At 56.7% G+C, this 20,490-nt stretch overlaps 1 protein-coding gene across 1 annotated transcript in view; it reads right to left on the bottom strand.

Moving 5' to 3' along the window:
- The window catches only part of Srrm3 (serine/arginine repetitive matrix 3), a 30,980-nt gene extending 11,366 nt beyond the window's left edge, over nucleotides 1-19,614 (bottom strand). Inside the window, 10 exon segments of the mRNA XM_058572227.1 lie at nucleotides 1,549-1,726; nucleotides 2,051-2,155; nucleotides 2,683-2,733; nucleotides 4,361-4,396; nucleotides 4,505-4,567; nucleotides 4,977-5,006; nucleotides 5,405-5,485; nucleotides 5,562-5,690; nucleotides 13,129-13,230; nucleotides 19,371-19,614. Coding sequence (XP_058428210.1) covers nucleotides 1,549-1,726; nucleotides 2,051-2,155; nucleotides 2,683-2,733; nucleotides 4,361-4,396; nucleotides 4,505-4,567; nucleotides 4,977-5,006; nucleotides 5,405-5,485; nucleotides 5,562-5,690; nucleotides 13,129-13,230; nucleotides 19,371-19,603 — 1,008 coding nt within the window. The 5' untranslated portion in view covers nucleotides 19,604-19,614.
- Nucleotides 19,615-20,490: the final 876 nt, after the last annotated feature.

The raw sequence follows: 20,490 nt of genomic DNA, 5'->3' as shown, positions 1-20,490 counted from the left end.
GGGTAGTTGTTCAAAACTCCAGAGCCAGGAAGGGACCAGAAGGGGGAAGGGGCTCTCAACCCTGGTTTGAGACAGTCTGTGATTGTGTCTCTCAGGAGGCCCCAGGAGGAGGCGATGCTGAAGAAAAGGCGTTTGGGGCTAAGCAGGTTGCAGGGTCCCAGTCGGCATCTTGTCTAGCCCTGCGACCCTGAGCTGGGGAATGACTCTGTGCTCAGGCAGGTGAGGGTGGCCACGCCCACTTCTGGCTCCCCCCATCAGCTCCAGGGCCTGTGTAGCTGTCCCTGCCACGACTACCCTCAGCTACCCTTGCATGCCCTCTCCCAAGACAGACGGGGCCTTCGGTTAGACCTTTCCCATGTGGCCCAACCACAGTCCCAGAAGCCAGCCCCAGAGCCTGGATCTTTTTCAGGTGGGACAGTCTAGAGACAGGTAATGTCCTTCAGTAAAAATCAACACTGAGATCAAGACACATTTATCGCCTGCCCTTGCCTTTACTCTGAGCCCCCCCCCCCAAGGGTGTTTGAGAAAAGAAAGGGAGTGGAGGGAATTAGCCAAAAATCAAAAGAAACTGACCGACATGGACACGTTTGCAGCTGAGACCTGAGGTCTGCGGAGGGCAGCTCTCCCCCTCTGGCCAGGGCTTCCAGGGCAGTCTGTGGGTCTGGGGAGGAGCCTGCAGGCCTCCCTACCCCAGGTCCCAGAGTTCACTGCCGCCCCCTCTTTCTGAGGGGTGTCAACCTGTACTCTATAACCCACAGACACCAGGGTCTGGAGAACCTCCGCCCAGCCAGCCCATCCGCCATCTCGTGCCTGCACCACGCCTGTCTGTGGGGTGGAGGTGACTGTGTATCTCCTGGAGGTTAGGTGGGGACAGTTTTGTGGGCAGTGTTGGTGTGGAGCCCCTGAGGGCGGCTCCCTGGGAGGTACCTTAGGAGGGTAGGTTGTGGGAAGTGGAACAGTAGGTTTGAGACACCTGTCCAAGTGTGGGCAGTGCCCGAAGAGGCAGATTCTCCAGGGCGCAGGGATTTTAGAAACGCAGCTTTGTCGCAGCACAGGGACTGAGATGGGCGAGGGACCTGAGAGAGGTAGAGGAGCTAGCAGGAGCAGTGGGTCAGGGGAGGGACTCTGAGAGGGGGCAGTGTGCTCCTATTTCTTGACTCCAGTATCTGACTGTGACTCCTACCAGTGTCCTTGCCCGCTTTCCGCTAGGCCTGGGGGAGTTAGAGACCTTTGTTCCTCCCTAGTTCTGTACCAACGGAGTGCCTGGATGGTCAGCCCCTGCCTGGCCTTCAGTTCGCCAAGCTCAAGGGTGGCCCAAGCTTACAGGCCCCTTTTACCCTGCCATTAGGGCCGGGTGCGCCCAACAACCAGAGCACTCCTGGAGATTCCCGTGCCACGACACCCTCGGTGGGCGCAGGGGTAGGGAGGAAGCAGCCCCGCCCCTTTGACACACTCGTGTCCGCCCCTCTGGTGACCGCATCACCCCTCCACCCAAAACGACGCATCCCGCGCGGCGCGGGAACCCTCCGCAAAACAGAGCATACGTACATCGGGCGGGCTGTGTGCTGAGCCAGGGCGGCCACGGTGCGCTCCGCTCCGTTGCCTGCTGCCGCCGTTCTGCTGGGGCGACCCCCATCCGCTGCAGCCTGACGGGGAAGGCGACCGGCTCCCGCTGGACCGCTGGCTGCCCGTCTTTCGCCCGTCGTCTCGGTGTTTGGGGCTCAGCCTGGGGGCGGGGGAATGGGGGAGCCCGCGTGGGACGCCCCCTCTGCTGGAGGCCGCTCCCCCGAATGCAGCGGGGACACTCCCACCCTCCCTTTGGACCTGAACGTAGCCGCACTGTCATGATTGCCATCCGCCTCAGGGTATGCGGCACCTCAGCTCTTTCTGCAGGTGGGCACCTGCACGAACCCGGCCAACGTCTACCTACTGATCATTTGACATCTGTCCACCAGCCTCGCCAACCAGCCCTGGGTTGCTCAATCTGCAATACCCCCCACCTCCAAAAGGAAGAAAAGCCCACATTGAGCCCTCCCAGGGCCAAGCCTACCTGCTGGGTGATCCGGAGTCACTGAAGTGCGAGGACAGCGAGGGGCTGGGGGAACTGCCGCTGCTATGGCGGTGGGACCTCCGGCTTGGGGACTCTGCGTGAGGCCTAGTGTGGGGAAGGGGGATCAGCTAGTGCCTAAGCTCTGCCCACTTTAGCCCTGGGGTTGCCTGACCTGCCTGCAGGGACCCCGTGAAATCTGATGGAGGTCACTGCAGATCCCCATGGTCTCCTATAAAACTACCCAAAGGTGGCTAGTGCTGGCTGCAGAGAACAGCGGCCCCTACGGGTCAAGTGTCTCAGGAAAAGGCGTCTTTTTTTCCTAGGCAGTCCCAGCTTCCAAAGACCTGGTTGGCCATCCCTCACCTACTGCTCTTGTGACTTGAGATTGGGGAGGGCAGGGGGGGGTCACAAAGATTGGGATGGAAAGGACCCTGGACTGGGAGACAGACAATGGCCTCGGTTCCATCAGTGCCACTGGCTCACCTAGGGCTTCCTCTCTGGGGGTGGGATCAATTCCCCCTGGGCAAGGTGGGCACCGGGAGCCAGCTCTCTTTGAGCCAGCTCTCTTTGAGGCCTCATTCTGTGATGCTAAAAGGCCAGGGGAGAGGTGGAAGGGAGGGGGAGGGGCTCACCTCTTCCTCTCTTTGTTCTTTTCTTTTCTTTTGCTCTTGGGGCTCCGAGATCTGTAGGAAGCAGATACCAAGCCTGAGCAGAACAGGTGTGTGGGGCCTTGGAGCTCTGGAGCAGAACTGTGCCTGGCTACCGCATGAAACGCGTTCCTCCCTGGCTGACAGGGACATGCCATCCCATCTACTAGGGTGCTTCTAGGCTCCAAGAGGAAAGGGGGATGTTTTTTGCGGATCTGGCAACATCAGGGCTCAATTCTGGTGGGATTGATGGCCTATGACATCTCTTGGGACAGGCTCCCTAATGAGCTACTGGTAAGGTGGCCCCTTCATACCTCTTTTGTGCCCCTGTGCCCCCTCTTCTCAGACTGTGACCCAGCCGCGGGCAGCTCACCTGGGCTTTGGGATAGAGATGTTTCTCTTGGGCACGATCTCCTTGCTTTCCAATGACTTCTGGATCCATATCCAGGGGTTCCCCAAAGCTGCCCACCCCAGTCCCCATACATCTCTCTGGGGCAGGTCCCCTAACCCCAGTACCTTCTGCCTTTGATTGAAAGTTTGAGAAACTTCCAATTAGGTCTCAAAGGCTCAACCTGCCCCAATTCCCTGTAGATGCCACCCTCTTTGAGGCCACCTCTCACTGGTGACATTAGATTCCTTTAGTCCTTCTGATCCCAGAATGAAGTAATGTGATGATATATGACATGCCCTTCCCCCTGGAGCAGACTGAGTGGGGACAGGCCCAGGAGGCCAAGGGTTTGGGCCCCGGAAGCTGCACATCTCCCTTAGGCCCTGGTCTCCTCAGGAAGCTGGTCTAGCCCTCCTCACTTCCAGGTCCTCTCCAGGCCCCATGCTGATGGTGACAGCAGGGGCCCGTAATGACCCATAGGCTTGGGTGGTGGGTGCATGGGGTGGAGGGAGGATAGGAAATTAGGGAAACTGCAGGGGCAGGATTAGGTGTTGCCCAGTGGTCTCAGGCACTGAGGTCCCATCGCAGGGAAGGGACTGGGGACTTTGTCCCTCCTCAGGGCTGCTGGAAGGAGGTCTGGCTCTGATGTCAACTATAGGAATGTAACTGCCCCACAGCTTCAGTCCCAGGTACCCGGGCTGTGCTGAGTCTCCTACTTTCTTGGCCTCACCTCTCTGCTGCCCATTGGCCAACCCCCCTCCCTGCCTGGGCCTCTCTTCTCCTCTCCTCTCCTCCTTTCCCCTCTCCCAGGATGTCCTGGATAAGTCACTGTCCTGCTTAGAGCCCTGTGCGGGCTCCCAGCCCCAGTAGTCAGGCCTGTAGGGGACTGGTACCTGCCCCTCGGAAGCTCCAGCTGTAGCCCCAGCCTGCCCACTGTCTGCTGCAGCACTGATCCCTCCATGCATGGAGGTCCTTCTGCCTGCCATCTGCTTTCCCCGCACATTTGGGGTCCTGATGCTGCTGCTTTCTCAGACACACCCCTTGGGTAGTGGAAATTCTTGGGCTACCTATGTCAAGGTTGACTCCTGGGCAGACAAAAGTTGCAAAGAATTGGTCTGTATGCTACCCACCCCCACTTGGCTCTGAGAAGCAGTTCCCAGTGTCAGAGGATGGAGCTGGGCCAGACTCATGACCCATCTCCTGTCATTGTCATTGCTTCTGGAGGGCCTCAGGGACCCTAAGCCCCTAACCCATGCTCCGCACAGCACTGCTCACCTGTGCCGTCTCTTCCTCCGGGACCCGGAATCAGACCTGTGTGGTGATAAAGGAGCTCTCCTGAGCTGGCCGGGCTTGGCCTGGGGATCCCGATGGGCCCATGGAAGCGAGAGGAGACTGGGCAGAGGTGGGGCGCTAAGGTACCTGTCTCTGCGGTGCTTCTTTACACTTTTCTTCTTCTTGCGCAGGGGTGAGGCGCTCCCACAGCTGTGGACACAGGGGTGAGCTGGGAGGGGAGCTGGAAATGACTGGAAAAGGCTTGGGGGCTGGGGTATGGAAGCTGGGAAGGGGATTCTAGGCCATGAAGCCCAGCTGCCCATAGTACAGTGTGATCTGAGGCCCAAAGATTGGATTGGTGAGGTCCCTAAAGATGGTTGTCTGTGTTGTGTCCCTATTTCCCTTCCAGGCCCCTTGGTAAAATGGTTAAAATCCCAAAGTTAGAGCGTCCAGTGGTGGAATTACTGGCCTCTGTGAGGAAAAGCTGGCCCCGTGACAGAGTCCAGAGTCCAAGCCCTAAGGTGTGAGGCCTTCTGCCAGCAGGATGGCCTTGGGGTCTGTCCCACCCACAGACATGCCCCACCTGAGCCCCAGCCTGCCCACCACCCTCATTACTGACCTGCAGTCTGACTCTAGTCTCCTCTTTTTGCTGAGAGTAGAAGCCAGGAGAAAGGACAGACAGATGGACATGTTAATTGGGACCCTAAGGTGTCACTCAGGGCAGGGAAGGGGGGCCAAGGACGGAGGAATGACAGATGAGGCACCACACATTTGGGGTGGTGGGTGTGGAAACCTTGGGGGAGGGCCGGGTTGTTGGTATCGCAGGCGGGTTGCTGTGTCCAGTTCTGGGGGTGGGGTCTTGGTGAAGGGGTGGGGCTCAACGAGGGGGCGGGGCCTAAAGAAGGGGAGGAGTTGAGTGAGGGAAGGTGTTTAGCAGTAGGAGGAGCTGAGACAGGTGAAGGGCTCACAGATACGGTTGGACAAGGACAGGCACCTGGGGGTCCCTCCGCCCTCCCCGCGCCTGTCCCGGGGCCCTGCGCCTCTCACCGGCTTCTTCTGTGGCCGCCTTTCTTTTTCTTCTTTTTCTTGGGAGGGGGCGATGCCGAGCTACTGGACCAGTGCTTGGTTCTGGGCGAGAAGGGGCGCGGGGCGGTGAGTGGGGCGGCCCCGCGCTGCCCTCCCCTCCGCCCTGGCGACCGCTCACCTGTACCCGCGGTGCCCGCGGTAGCAGGCGGCCGGGCAGTCGCAGTCCACTGGGCCGTCATCCTCCTCGAAGGGCGCGTACTCCAGGCCCGGCTCTGCACCCTCTGCTGGCCGTGGGGTCTCCGCCACGCTGCCGGCGACAAGGACTCTGACCACCTGTCTCTGCAGACCTCCTTCCCACTGCCCATTCCTGGACCCCACGCGCTGACCTGGCCCCAAGGTCCGCGGGGTGCGGCGGTGGCTCCAGGAAGAGACCTGGGGGTCATCAGCTCGGGCGGCAGCATCTGCGGCCCCCACCCATAAAGATCAGGCGGAGATTTGGGTAACCTAACCCGGCTCTGCCCTTCCAGGTCCTCAGCCTTCGGTGACAATGTTTGCAAAGAGAAAAAGGAGCATCCAGGTGCCCACTTAGCCCTCTAAGTTCTAAGTTCCACCCTTCTGAGTCTGCCCTCCTTCCTGAGCCTCTTCCTCACCGAGTCCCCTCCTCTGTCCCGGTCCTACTCACTGAACTCCGCCCCCTCACTGAGCCCCCTGTTGATCCCTGTGTCCTTGAACCCCACGGCACTATTCAGGAGTCCCTCCCCGCCCTCCTTCCCTCCCTGAGCCCCATTCTCTTGCTCCCTCCTGACCTTCCCCTGGCTGACATCTGTCTTTCTGAGTCCCTGAGCCCCCTACCGATGGCTCCCGCCTCTTCCCCTCCTTTCCGCCCTGGTCTCAGCCTCTGAAATATTCATAGCCTCTCCTCTCTCCCCTCTGCAGCCTCCTGAGCCCTTGCTGCTCATCTCCCGCTCCGGGCTGTCCTCATCAATCACCCGCTGGCAAGGGAGGGTGCCCTCAGCACTCTGCCGCTTCCCACACTCGCCATCCATCTCGCAGAAGTCCCTGCTTCACTCAGTGGGGACCGACAACCTCCTGTCCCAGTTCAACTGCGGAGCCCCCAGCCATCATCTGCTACAGAGTGGAGTTCGTCCCTACCCGCCTTTCTCGTGTTGCTGTTGTTTTCCTATCTACAGGCAGCCGGGAAGAGCACGGGCTTTGAAAGCCTCAGACAAGCTCTCATCATGCGCTGTCCCTGAGTCACTGCGTGGCCCGGGACCTGTCATGTTCCCTGGCCGCCCCCATCTCCCTATTTTTCCTTCGGTGCTGGGCATTGAACCTGGGGCCCTGGGCATGCTTGGCAAGCAGTCCAGAGGGAGCCGCACCCCCAGCCCTGTCAGGCCCTCTCTGGGCTTCTTCTCCAGGATGGGAATGACTTTTGGGAAATTTCATGAAAGTAATGGATGCTGGGTATTTTTTTTTTCCAAGAATCTTACAAGTGACTTTCCCTGGCTTCATCATAATGGGTTCCAGGGTGGTGAACCCTCATCTTCCATTTGTCATCCTTAGTGGTTCAGGTGGGGCCCCTCCCAGAGGGAGGCTCAGCCCTGGTTTCAGGAGAACTGCCTTCTCTCTTTGGTGCCACCAGCCTAGCTCAGAGGGAGGCCAGGGCTTGAATGCAGAGTGTGAAGGACATGAGCTTTGGAATCACACAGATGGGTTTGAGTCCAAGCAGGACCATGCTGGCAGATCGAGGTCCTTATCTATACAAGGAGGAAAAGAAGATCCCAGCTTTGAGCAGAGGGCTAAGTAAGCTTCTTTCTGTGAAGTCCGTGACATGAGGCCTGGCCTGTGACGGTTCTGCCTGCACCTGGTAGACATTGTCAGGCAGGGGGCCTGCCAGCACTTACACACCAATGCCTCTTCCAGGGAGAAATTACGTCGCAGTGCAGAGAGAGACGGAGGAAAGGGAGGCAGGTCATAGGTACAGAGCGAAAGAAGAGAACAAATCTCCAGCATGCGGCCACTAATGGACCATTTAAAGACAAAATTTGTATTAAGAATAAAAATGTAACCCAAATATGACAGGGTTATCTAGCCTGGAGGCCAGTCTCAAGAGTGTCATCCAATTCCCAAACACTGAGCTGGCCCTGACAGCCCTGGAGTCACCCAGGTAGTAGGGAGTTTTTTCTGGGGTGATGGAGGAGAGACACAGATCACCCTCCTGCCCCCGCAGAGCCAAACACCCCCTCATCCCTTCATTCAAACTTCTCTGCTCTTCTCTGTGGGTTTTCCCTGAAGCCGGTGGCCTCCTACCTCCTGTCCCTGTCCTTGAATCTCCAACTCCCTCTGCCTGCCCAGCCCTCTATACTCCGAGGGCCCATCACCCCCTACACAGCTCATCATCGGCAGGAATGTCTGACACATAAAATACAGTCTTTAGCAAAACATAAGGGCACCTCAAATAGTGTGTGGGTGAGCCAGTGGGAGCGAGAGCTTCAGTTGATCCTGACACGAACATGCTGAAGGTTATTTACAAAATAAAATAGCTCAGTCTGGGTAGCACCTCCCGCGGGACACTGTCTCCCCACCCTCCTTTAACTGCCTCTCCCATCTGCCCTCCTAGAAAGGGTCTCTCTCATGTTCCTGTCCCTGTTAGGTGGACCATTGGAGTCTAATCTGCTGGGAGCATTGGAGGATGGGCTTAGGGTATCTGTAGCAGGCCTGGGGAGAGAGGCAAGGTCCCAAATCCTTCTGTATCTTCTTCTTAATTATTTTGCTTTTTGCAATATTGGGGATTGAAGGTGCTCTATCACTGAGCCACGTTCCCAGCCCTTAAAGCCTTCTAGGACTTGTTCTGGGAGTTTCAGGGACAAAAATGGATGTGGACTGAGGCTTCTCTTGCTGGCTTTATTTCTCTTTGCTTTTTGAGGTCCTAAGGATCAAACCCAGGGCTTGAGCTTGCAGACCATGTGCTGTACCACTGAGCTACATCTCAGCTCTCAGCCCCCTTTGCTGGCTTTGTGCTCCTGGTTCCCCTACATCTGTTTTGAGGGGACCTCCCAGGGCTAGAACCCAGGTTCTCCTATCTTATTTCCCCTGAATGATAATATCACTAAGAATTACGTTCTCTATTGTTTAAATGGCTCTCGGCATTTCACTATCCCACTTTCTAACTTAGAGAAACTACCTGTACCCATTTTATAGATGGGAAACAGACCCAGAGAGGGAAAGGAATAGTCCTTGTAGAGCTGAGGCCTTTAAGGTAAGTATTAAGTTCAGCTATGCAACTGGCTTTCTTCTTCTTCTTCTTGGTACTGGGGATTGAACCCAGGGGTGCTTAACCATTGAGCCACATCCCCACTCCTTTTCTGTATTTTATTTAGAGACAGAGTCTCACTGAGTTGCTTAGGGACTAGCTAAGTTGCTGAAGCTGGCTTTGGACTTGTGATCCTCCTGCCTCAGCCTCCTGAGCTGCTGGGATGAAGGCGTGGGCCACTGTACCTGGCTACAACTGGCTTTGAGAATTCTTGTGCCAGTAGGACAAGCCTTGAATTTGATGGTGGACCTTCCCTGCCCATATCCAGAGCTGGGGATTTTAGCTCAGTTGGCCCTTCCCTGCTGTATAGGGACGGCTGTAGATGTGTGCTCTGGATGTATTTATTGTTTTATACTCTGCGGTTCATGTTTGTTACCTAGTTGACCCTCATCATGTCCACGGAGTGGGCACAGGAGGTGTTGCCCACTATGCCAAAAGACTGAGCCCTGAAGAAATGACCAAAGTAGGTGAGGGACAGAGGACGTGTTGCAGTGGGACACAGAGCCCTGTGAGGCATACGTTGGACCTGCCACCCTGGCAGAGCTCAGACCCTGTGAAGACTGCAGGTCACGTGCTCTTCCTGAGGCCAGCAGTTCCCCTAATTAACTCTGTTTCCCATTAGCCTGGAGCGTGATGGCCAGCTGGCAGATGACGCATCCAGAACGAGGGGGGATTCCAGGCACGGGGTCTGCCCTCTCTGCTCAGCCACTCAGACTGCATGCCAGGACTGTCGCGGACCTTGGGTGGGAGCAGGAACAGGGCTGGATCAGCTCTAGCACCACACAGTGATCTGCTGCCTATTATAATTACCAACCCAGATGCCAGGCACTATCCGATCAATTAACATGTACTTATCTCATTGAATCATCAAGTGCTCTATGACACAGGGACCACCATTAATATTCCCATCTTGTGGATGAAACTAGAAGGTACCCAGAGCTCACACTCTGTATACCACCAGCTACACTGCGGGGAAAACCTGGCATTTGGTCCTTCTGTTCATGTAAGGAAATAGCTTATGAGCACTGTTTTCCACAAACAGGATTTTGTTATATAACTATGAAAACAATGTTTCTTAAAGGTTGTTTGTTGGACTGGGGAAAAAATAAGAATTGAAGGCAGCTGCGAGAAGCATGGAAAATGCTGAATGTGCTCAGAAGAGAAGAAGAGGCAACTTTCCCCCAGGGAGATCAGCAATGCAGTTTTTAGAGGATGCTTGCACGAGGGGTGTATTTGAACCCATGTGAGGGCGGCTAGGGCATTTGGGGGCTGAGGGTCCAGAATGAGCAAAGGATGGAAGTGGGAATGTTCAGGATGCCAAGGAACAGCAAGCAGGTCAGGCTGGCCCATGCTGAGAGGAGGAGTGGGGCTGGGTTATGGGAGTGGGAGGCTTGGACACCAGGCAAAGGAAGCCAGGCTTGGTCTCATGGGTGCTAAGGAGCCTCAGGTGGCTGAAGAGTTCTCTCCACATCCAAGCAACCTCCAGAGCCATCAGCTCGTCTGTTTTTAATGTTCCTGGCACCTCACTCCTTCTCTCCCAGCTGTCTCATTAGTGTCCCTCCAGTTTCACCCAGTGATCCACCACCCAAAGGGGAAAGTGCCCAGACACCTGCTGACCACATCCCACTTGGTTCCCACTGTCCATGGAGTCATTTCTAGACACTGCAACAGTATGACGTTCTGGTGTCCAGGGGAGAGGTGACTGTTACAAGGAGCTGTCACTCAAACCAGTTAACCTAAAAGAAGAAGGATGGCCCTTGGGGACAGAAAGCTCTGGGAGTGACCTTGCCCCTGTGGATAAAGACAGCATGTGCTCTTATAGTCTTCCACCCCCGCCCCCCCGAGTGGGTTTGGTTTTGTCATTTAAACCTAGGAGAGCATTGAATCTCTCCATGTCCCCATATACCAGTCTATGGTGGGGGGAGGCCAGAGGAGCACAGGGCCTGCTGTGGGATCAGAGGGTTTCGTAGGCTCTGGAGGGAGCCTCTCAGTTGGCAGAGGATGGAGACAGCCAGGCAGAAGGGAAGAAATCAAGGTCAATTGGGCATTTGCCCTCGCCGAGTGATTACGGGATGGTGGTAGTGATTTTCAGGTCGTGACGTGTGATTGCTCTGTACCAGGCACCGTCCCCTGCCACTGTCTCGTTTAATTTCCTCAACAACTCTATGACACAGACACTCACATCCCCATTTCATAGGTAAATAAATGGAGACCCGGAGAAGTCAAGGACCTGCCCAAGTCACATACTGGGTTTGGTGGAGCTGGGATCCGCACAGGGGATTGGGAAATCAGAGATTTGGGCAGTTGGTGTCTGTCTCCAGAGCCCACACTTGCTCTCCTATACCCCTTCTAAGAAGTGAGTTGAGATGTGAAGACCCAGTCAGAGGAAGGAGCAAGACTAGATTGCGGCCTGCCCTCCCTCTTTGCCACCTCTGTGCCTCAGACCAGGGCAGCCTGTGTTCAGCACCACGGACAGCCCCCCTCTCCCTCCTTGCACCCTGACAGCCAGTTTCTTCAGCTGATGGCATCCCTTGTTTGGAGGACTATTTGAATACCATTCATGCTGCCTGAACTGTAAGATGGCTTCTCTCTTGCTGCATTAATGGAGAAACCGAGGCTTTGGGGGAAACTGGGTGAGCCACACTGTTCTAGGTACCAGATACAAGCAAAAGAAATGACTAATATCCTGTCCTCCTGGAACTGACAACTTAGTGGAAAACCAACCTCTGGGAAGTGGGCAGGGGAAGGGGACACAGCAGAAGCTCTCAGAGGGGCAGAGGAAATTCATGGGGAGCTGCCCCTTGGGAGCAGAGGGGAAAGTGGGCTTTCAGAAGGGGAAGCGCACGGGCTGGGGATGTGGCTCAAGCGGTAGCGTGCTCGCCTGGCATGCGTGCGGCCCGGGTTCGATCCTCAGCACCACATACAAACAAAGATGTTGTGTCCGCCGAGAACTAAAAAATAAATATTAAAAAATTCTCTCTCTCTCTCTCTCTCTCTCCCACTCTCTCTTAAAAAAAAAAAAAAAAAAAGAAGGGGAAGCGTAATGGTGGCACATGCCAGAGAGAGGCCACAGGCCAGGGTAAGTGGAGCCCAGGTGGCCGTGGCCAAGCAGGTCTCAGAGTCATGGGGACAGAAGCCACATCTCCATGGCTTAAAGAAGTGGAGACAGTGGGTGCTTATGAAAATCAGGCTGATAAAGAAAAGGAAATGTGGGACCATAGGTAAGTGGAAATCAGGGTTGAGGGAGTGCGGTCTTCTTTGGAATAGGAATTAGGTCGAGAGAAAGGAGTCCAAGAAAGGGAAGAACTTCCAGCTCGAGCTGGAGGGGACAGTTGTCACAGGAAAGGCTCTGAGACAGTGGAACAAGTTGGATCCAGAGGCTTCTTTTTCTCACTCACATGGGAGAGGAAAACATGGGTGGTGTTCCAGAAGGGCCCTGGGGCAGTGTTAGGGGCACAGGTCAGAGAGCCAGGGTCTTCTTGTTGTGGCAGCATCAGAGAGAATCTGGTTGTCAGGACAATGAGAAGGGAGGAGAAGGGTCAGTCCTGCCCACAGAGACAGGGGATATTGCGGCGGTGGTGAGTTCTGGGCGGCTGAAGGGAAGGACTTGGTGTCGGCCAACCCTGGATCCTCAGCCAGGGTCCAGAGAGGAGGAGAGACTGGGCAGGCTGAGCCTGGCTTCCTGAGGTCACCCTGAACCTCCCTGCCAAACCAGAGGTCGACTCTGACTGCTTTCACTACTGTTCTGACCAGAGAGTTGAGGTTTAACTGGGCAACTTGGGAAAGAGTCCATCCTAGCAGAGCAGAGAGTCTGCAGCGGAGGCCTTCTCAATTCCCACTGGGGTCCTTGTCCTACGCTTCCCACCAGAGAAGCCTGGGATGCTGGTGCTGGTGAGGAAATTGGGGGTTAGCAAGGCAAAGACGCATTCAAGTGGATTCAATAGTACCCCAGTGCACACACCACCTGGCAGGCATGGAGATGGGCCAGCCCTCCAGCCACAGCTAGACCCCAGCAGGCACAGCCTGTGCCCACCCATCTAATGCAGCTGGACCCATTTTCATCATGGTTTCAAGTTCTGTGCGGTTCTATTCTGCTCCGAGTTCAAATCCACCTCCCTATAACATCCCTGTTTGAGCAAAGCCCACCCCGAGGCCCACAGCTTACCGCTGCTGCCCTGCCCTGAGGCCGCAGAGACAAGGCCTCCAGGGAACCCACACCCTGGTGACCTGCTGAGCCTTTGGCCACCACAGGAAAGGCACTGGTGTGCGGGTTTCCATCTTGTGCCCTGGGCCGGGCCACAGCTTCCAGCAAGCAGGGTCCATGCTCTCTCCTCCTCCACTCACCTCAGCGCTGACCCTCTGAGGGAGTACCTGGACAGGCTCCTCTGGTTCCCCTCTGTGCCCACCCTGCCCCTATCCAGGGAGCACTCACACGTGGGCCCCAGGCCGGTCCTCCCTGGTGAGCACTCCTTCCTTCTCCATCAGCATCTGTCGGAACGTTCCCACCTTCTGCCGGATCTCCTCCTCAGAGTACCTGTGGGGCACAGAGAGCTGGAGGCCCGCTTTCCTGGCTTCTGCTCTCTCCCTCTGCCTCTTCCCCAGCCCAGGGTCACAACTGTGGGCACACGCCTGCCCGACCACAGAGCCTGGTCAGGCCCTCAGCGCTGAGGAGGTCCAAGGTCCACCTGTGTGCACCAGGCTGGCCAACCGCCCAAACACAACCAGACCGAGGGAGGAGTCAGGTCAGGGGTGGCCCTAGTCCCAGCGACACAGGAGGCTAAGGTGTGAGCATCACTTAGCGAGGGAGTTCAGGGCCAGCCTGAGCAGCACAGGGAGACTCAACAATCATGAGAAAAAGTAAAAAAAAAAAAAAAAAAAGAGTTGTTCCCAGAGGTGGGGAGAGCTGATCCAGGTGTGTGCTAGACTCCAGCCCCAGAGGTCGCTGTCCCACATCTCTGAGACATTTTTCAAGAGAAGCAACAATCCTGGCTTGGACAGAGGCACCTCCCACCCTCACCCCCTGTTTTTTGTACCAGGGATTGAACGCAGAGGTGCTTAACACTGAGCCACACCCCAAGCCCCTTTTATTTTTTAATTTGAGACGGGCTTGCTAAGTTGCATAGGGTCTTGCTAAATTGCTGAGGCTGGCCTTGAACTTGTGATCCTCCTGCCTCAGCTTCCCCAGCTGTTGGGGTTACAGGGGTATGCCACTGCACCTGGCAGGCACGGCCTTTTCTGCTTACTTGGCCTCACTGATGGCTGATCCTCATAGCAGCCTTGGGAGGTCCTCAGAGCAGGACCGCCGCTGCCAGATCAAGGCTGCCAAGGGGATTGCCTGGGTCCCATGGAACATCCTTTACTCCCCTTTCTGGGCCTCTGATGGGCGCTCCTGACTTCTCTGCCCTGTTCTCCCTCCTGGAGCCTGAACTCAGGCCAGGGACTAAAGGACACAGTTATCTACCCCTGCCCTGCCCCTGCCCAAGGGTCCATCATCCCCTCTCTGCAGCACAGTCACAGTGCTTTCCTGGCCCCCCAGTCCTTCAGACATCTCTGCCTCTGGACTGGGTCCTTGCTGCCCCCCAGGACCTCCGCACCTCCCCTCTCCCCTGACACATAGCTGGTTCTAGTGGCTGTTACTGAGTGAATCTTGTGTCATGACCTCTCTGGGCTACAGGTCATTCCTTGTCCTGGGGAGAAGACACGCACCAGGACAGGAACAGGGAATGGGGGAGTGTCCTATCTTATCCCTGCTATCTGATCCCCACCCTGTGTCTGTCCCCACCCCAGAGCCAACCCTCCCACTCATGTTCTTCTTTCTCAAGGATCCCATCTCGCTTCCTTCCCTTGGTCTTTCCCTGCACTCCTCCAACAAACATTAGCAGGCAGCAAGTGGCAAGTCTTCAGGGCCTCAAAACAAACACGTCCTTGGACTCCCCGATGACCGTCCAGGCTCACCCTGTGGAAACCGTCACGGCTGAAGCACCAAGACTCACCTTTCTCGGTGTCAACAGCAGGACGGACCAGGTTCAGGGCCGGCATTTGTGTTTCCATAGCAACTGAACCCTCCCAGACCCTGGCAGGTGATTCATGCTCCAGTAATTCTCTCTCGACTAGTCTGTGTCCTGCTCTGGCTTGGAATTCCCGAGGGCACGGGCCATCTCTGTCTACTTGGCTGTGATGTCCCTGGTGCCTGGCATTGTGCCTGCCATGTTGTGGCATCCAACATGTTTTGGTAAATGAGTAGCTGGTGATGGAGAGGCACTGGAGAATTTGAAGATGATTCCAGTGCTGTGTGGCTGGAGGAGAGGGACCTGGACACAGTGGGGACAGGGACCTGGAAGCAGGGAGGCTGACACTGAGCCACTGTCCGGATTCATGTAGGAGATGGTGAGTCAGAGTGATCCTGAGAATGGAGGGAAAACAAGGGACACACGTAATCTAGGAGGGAGAGTGGACTTGGGGACCCACTGGCTCTGCACAGGGGGCTGGAGCAGGAGAACCGGTTCCTTCCTACCCGGCCCCTGACCCGACTCTCTGCAGACTCAGGTTCCTGTGCAGCGGTGATAGGCAGGACTGGGGCCTGGTGTACTGGGGTGGGGTGCAGGCCACCTATGCTGAGGCCTGTAACCCAGCTTCACCAACCTCTGGGCCCTTCGCACCCCAACTTCTGTTGAACTGCAGTCTTGACATCCCCTGTAAATGCCAGTCTGTTGGCCTGGCTGCTTGTTGAGGCTGGCCAGTTGGGCTGTCCCTAGGCCCAGAAAGAAGGAGTGGTGGCTTCTCTGTGAGCAACTGAAGACACAGAACAACTGCTCCATGTCACCTTCTCCTTAGGACACTAGCTTATCATTGTCACCAGCAGAGACAAACAGCACAGGCCCTCAACAGCACTCAGTCCCTGACTCATAGACCCCTGGGAGAGAGGCAGAGGCTAGCTGGGTCACTGGCATGAAACCCTGGGCCAGGCAGAATAGGGGAGGAGATGGCCCAAGAGCAAGGCTGGCCAGCTCCTCAGCTTCTCGAGAGGGGCTGCGGACAGGGTCCAAGCCCCGTAGCCGGGGGTCTGTGGAGCATGTGGGGTGGAGAGGAGGATTTCTCTAAGACCTGGAGTGGCCCATGTGCAGAGGCCTAGGACTCACCCCAGGGCCAGCTGGTCATGGGCAAGCTGCCCAGCCCAGGCACTGTGGGGGGTGGGAATGTTGGTTTGAACTATCTCAGAGGTGTGGGGAGGGTTTCTGTGCCCCAGGTGTCTTGCTGGGGACACTGAGGGCCCAGAGATGTCATCTGGTTATTGCACAGAGAAATCTCAAGTATGCAACCACCTCTGAGTCTCCCCTTCCTTCAGATATCTGAGGCTCAGCCTTCTCTGTTGAGGCCACGGGGGACAGTCATCGAGGGGACATGCAGTAGAGCCAGGTAGCCCCTTTTTAGTCCTGACACCCCAGCTTACTAGCTCTGCAACCTTGGGCAAATCCAAACGCTTTTCCTAGCCTTGCCTTTTACGTCTGTGAAATGGGAACATGACCAGGGGACATGACCAGCCTGTTAAGGGTGTCTTGTGGATTAAGGTAGGTGATGCCCTCGAAGCTCTTTGTACAGAGTCTGGCACACAGTAGATGCTAAATAAATGCTAGACACTGAGGCTTATTGGCTCCAGAGCAGTGCGGACAGAGGGTCCAGGTTCTTTCCCTTTTTTCACCCCTGATCTCTGCTAGGCCAGCAGGGCACCAGGGCTTCAGGAGTCACTTGGGCCTCCTCTCTCTGCTTTTTCAGAAGGCCAAGGCTGATATGCAGGCAGGAGGCTGCTCCAAACCACACTCCCTGAGGAGGTGGCACATCTGCCACTCTAAGGCCACGCAGAGGGCCTGGCTGGCGTGACCAAAGCCTCAGACTCAAAGTCAAGGGCGCAGCAGGGGTTCCGGGCGGGCACTGATGTTGGCCTCGGTGCCTGGCCTCCTGGCTCCAGGGCTTCTCCTGCCCTCCGGCTTCCTCAGTCTCCATTCCACTCTGTGACCCTGAAGGAAGGACTCGCCAAATTCACTGTGGCCTTGGGGTTTTCCCGGATCACTTACTAGGGCAGGGGCGGGTGAGGTCCCTGGAAAGGACCTCAGAACCCTGGAAGGGCCCCAGAACAGCCCCAGAAGGCTTAATCTTGCCTGTCCTTTCTTCGCCCCTGCTCTGAAGGTGAGGGTGGCTGCATTCCCAATCAGAACAGGGAGAGGAAAGGGCTCAAGGCTCGCAGCCCAGCTAGGGGCAGAACTATGCTGCCACCGCCCTGTGTCCTCACGAGGAGGAGCATGGCAAGAAGTGGGTAGGGTCGGGGGGATGCTGAGGAGTAGAGGGAGCATCACATCATGAACGCTGGGGCTCTGTGTCCCTGAACCCCGCAGCCTGCGTGCAGAGGCTGCCTGGGAAGGTGACTTCAAGTGCGGTGTCAACTGCCAGCAAATTAGCCAGCCATCCGTCAACATTAAGGGAAGGGATTGCTCTGTAATGGGGCCAGTGAGCCTGTCTGCCTGTGACTGGTGGCAGTATTTGTCAAATGCCTGAGAACTTCGTAAATAAATACGAATGAACCCGCGTTGGCAGAAATGAATACCAGTGACGAGACTGTGTGAAACTGCTGGGTCCCAGTGTTACCGAGCACTTGGAGGGGACTGCCCCATTTGTGCTCTGGTCCAGGGGCCCCCAGAACAGCCCCCAAAGGCAGGTCACCTGTGGTACCTGTAAGGAAGCCATGGCTTGGCCAAGGTCAAGCTAGGCGGGGAGCCTGGACAGCTCGGATTCAGAGTCACATGGCTACTAAAGGACAGGAAGGTGGGGGAGGGTAACTCCAGCTTTCAGAGGAGACTCCAGTCTAAGGGCCACCTGAAGGGGGACTGGGCAGGGAGAAGGGCCCCACCACGTCTTGAGAACTAGAGGGCGTTTCCCAGAGAGGCAGCAGACCTTCACGCTGGGGGTCTAATGCCAAGGACAGGATGTGGCCAAACCCCGTGGCCCTCTGCTTGGGCTCAGGAAGGAGGGCTCAGGGATGGGATGGGCCCTGGGAGGGAAGGTCAGGGAAGAGGAGGGCTGGAGTGGGGGCAGGAGGGTTGACAGGGCAGAGGGGACTCAGGGAGGAGGAGGGCAGGAACTTGGGGAAGGCTGTTCCTTCCCTGTCCCTGTCCCCACCCACACCACCCAAGTCCCCTCAGCCCTGGAGTCTCCAACTCAGCAGGTCGGCAGGTTTAATAAAGGCCCAAGGTGCTCTCTGTGGAGGATGCTCCCGCCCCCTCTACCTGGCCCGGAACCCCGGCTCGTCCCATCCCTTCGTTCACTGCCGGCTGGAGGCTCCTCTCTGCCCTTAGTGTCCTCCCTTTCAGCCATCCATTTCTGCAGGGGACCTACCTGGTCCCCCCTGGGCACTGGGTCACTGTTTCTCCTCCCTCCCAGCAGCCCTGCTGTGGCTGCCCTGGAGGCTGAGTGCAGACCTTACACCGTGGCTGTCTGAGCTTCAGTGTCTCTCTGAGCTCTGCAGAGATGGTGGTCCCTGTCTCGGCTGCCTCCTGGGGAGCCCAGGGGCCTGGGCGTTCAGACGCAGGTGAAGTTTGAAGAACTGTGGCCACGTCTGGGCTCCACGTGGCTCCAGACCCTGACCCAGGCACAGGTTGCTTCGGGGCCAGCCCTGCTCCAGCCCACTGTTTCAACGCACTCTGGACAGATGCCAAGGGAGCTTTCGGACCCCCGGCTGTCCCTGGAGCTGCAGGAATGGGACCAGCCTTGTTCTGTTCCTGTGCCTCCAGCTCCCTGAGAGGGGGCTTCTGGCCTCCACTAGACGTGGGAATGTGTGCATGTCCCTAACCCTTTCTGACTGACGAGTGCACTCAGAGGTTGGAATTACTGCTCCCACCCATGGTGTGATGAACTCCTACTCATCCTTCAGAGCCCATTCAAATTCCTTGTTCTCTGGCAGCCTCCCCTCCTCTGGCAGAATCTCTGCTCGGGCTCCTGAAGCGCTTGGCTCTCACCTCCCCTGTCCTTTAACCATGATTCTAGTCTGCTTGGTGGTGGATGTTAACGTGCTTGTGTCTGTTCTGAGATGATATTTGGGGGTGGGGGGTGGTCTTTGAGGACAGGAAGTGACCTGAACCCAGCAGGTGATTCATTTGCTGAAGCCACAGTCACCCCTGGTACACACTAAGTATCCCAGTGTTTTTTTTGCCTGGCTGCAGGACTGGTGTGGCAGCTTGATCCACCCATTTCACAGATGGGGATACCAAGGCCTTAAACCCAGTGGTGCTATGCTGAGCTACATCCCCAGCCCCCTTTTTTTAAAAAAAAAAAATTGAGACAGCATTGCTGAGGCTGACCTTGAACTTGCCATCCTCCTGCCTCAGCCTCCTAAGTCACTGGGATTATAAGTGTGGGCCACGGGGATGGGCTTGTGATTGGTGTTTAAGTGCCCCTCTCCCCCTGGGGACTGTGTCTCCTTGACTTCTGGGAATCCAGAGCCCAGCTTGACAGACAGCAGGTGTTCAAAGACAATTTGTAGGTGGAATAAACGAACAGAGGAACGAAAGGTGGGCTGGGCTTGCCATGGTTGGCCCAGCTGGCCCAAGACCCTGGCTCTTTGCTGGACTAGCCCCTGGCCTGGGCCTGGGCCCTCGCCTCCAGCTGGCCACAGCCGTCACTCACCCCTGCTCCTCCATCATCTCCTGCAGCTCCATGCACTTGAGCTCCACACGCCGCTTGCGCTCGTGGTCCAGGATCTCGCGGTGCGCGCGCTTCACCAGGCCCGGCTCCGCCGTGCGCAGCTCCTCCTCTGCCCGCGGCCAGGCCCCCGTCGAGGCTCCGGGCTGCGGGAAGCCGTTGGCGGCGTCGGGTGGGGACGGCATGCTGGCCGCCCCGTTGTTCACGGTGGAGGACATGGCCCGTGGCCCCGGAGCCGCGGGCCCTGCAGGACAGACAAACCCGAGGCGGGATGGTCACTTCTGGGCCACCTGCTAAGCTCCCTTCTGCGGGTTAATCCTGGAGATTGAAGGGCCCGCCCATGGCTCTAATCCGCGGCTCCCAGGCCACAGCGCACAGATGACAGGTTGCACCTTTGGGTCACACCTGGGGCACGAATGGGGTGGGATGCTGGCTGTCCCCATCTGTAAGTGGGTGGGTGCAGGCTGGATTAGGTGGCCTGCAAAGGCTGTAGGCTAGTCATCCCCAGGGACCTGGCCACTACCCAGGACGCCCCTCTGCCCTGTGCAGATGCCTGGGTGGCCTCCTAACTCCCCAGTCAACAAGGCAACTCAGAATCTTTGTTAGTTTTATTTATTTATTTATTGTCTTTCCTTCAGGCTCAGCTTAAACCATTCCCACATGCCCTGGCCTACTAGCCTGGCTCTGTCTAATAGGGTCACAGACTATGGATGCTTTGACCTCCCAGGCTTCACCCAGGGCAGCTCTGCAGACCTGGGAAGCTGGGATCTTCTCCAAGTTCTCATTCCAGAGGTGCTTTCCAATTCCCATAGTGATCAGGTTAATTTCTTTAAAGCCAACATTCCGGGTGGGGGTCCCCCCCTCCATGTTGAAGGCCACAGTTCTGTCACCTCCTTTGTTCTGGAAACACTGCTTCTAATAATGTGACCAAAGATGACGTTGACATTAGCTTTCCAGGCAGACAAATCCTTTTAGGCTCAGGCAAGCATGGCTTAGAGATAAGAAGCCCTGGCTTCTTGGGTATGACTCTGGGCTACATCCAAAGTAAAACACACCACCCTCCCAACATACCAAGAGCCTCTACCTTAACAGAGGGGAGGCACCT

Source organism: Marmota monax, unplaced genomic scaffold (genome assembly GCF_021218885.2).
Source record: "Marmota monax isolate L192 unplaced genomic scaffold, Marmota_monax_Labrador192_F-V1.1 WCK01_AAM20220418_F8-fsc00237, whole genome shotgun sequence".
NCBI lineage: Eukaryota > Metazoa > Chordata > Mammalia > Rodentia > Sciuridae > Marmota > Marmota monax.
This window is presented reverse-complemented; position numbering and strand designations above follow the sequence as displayed.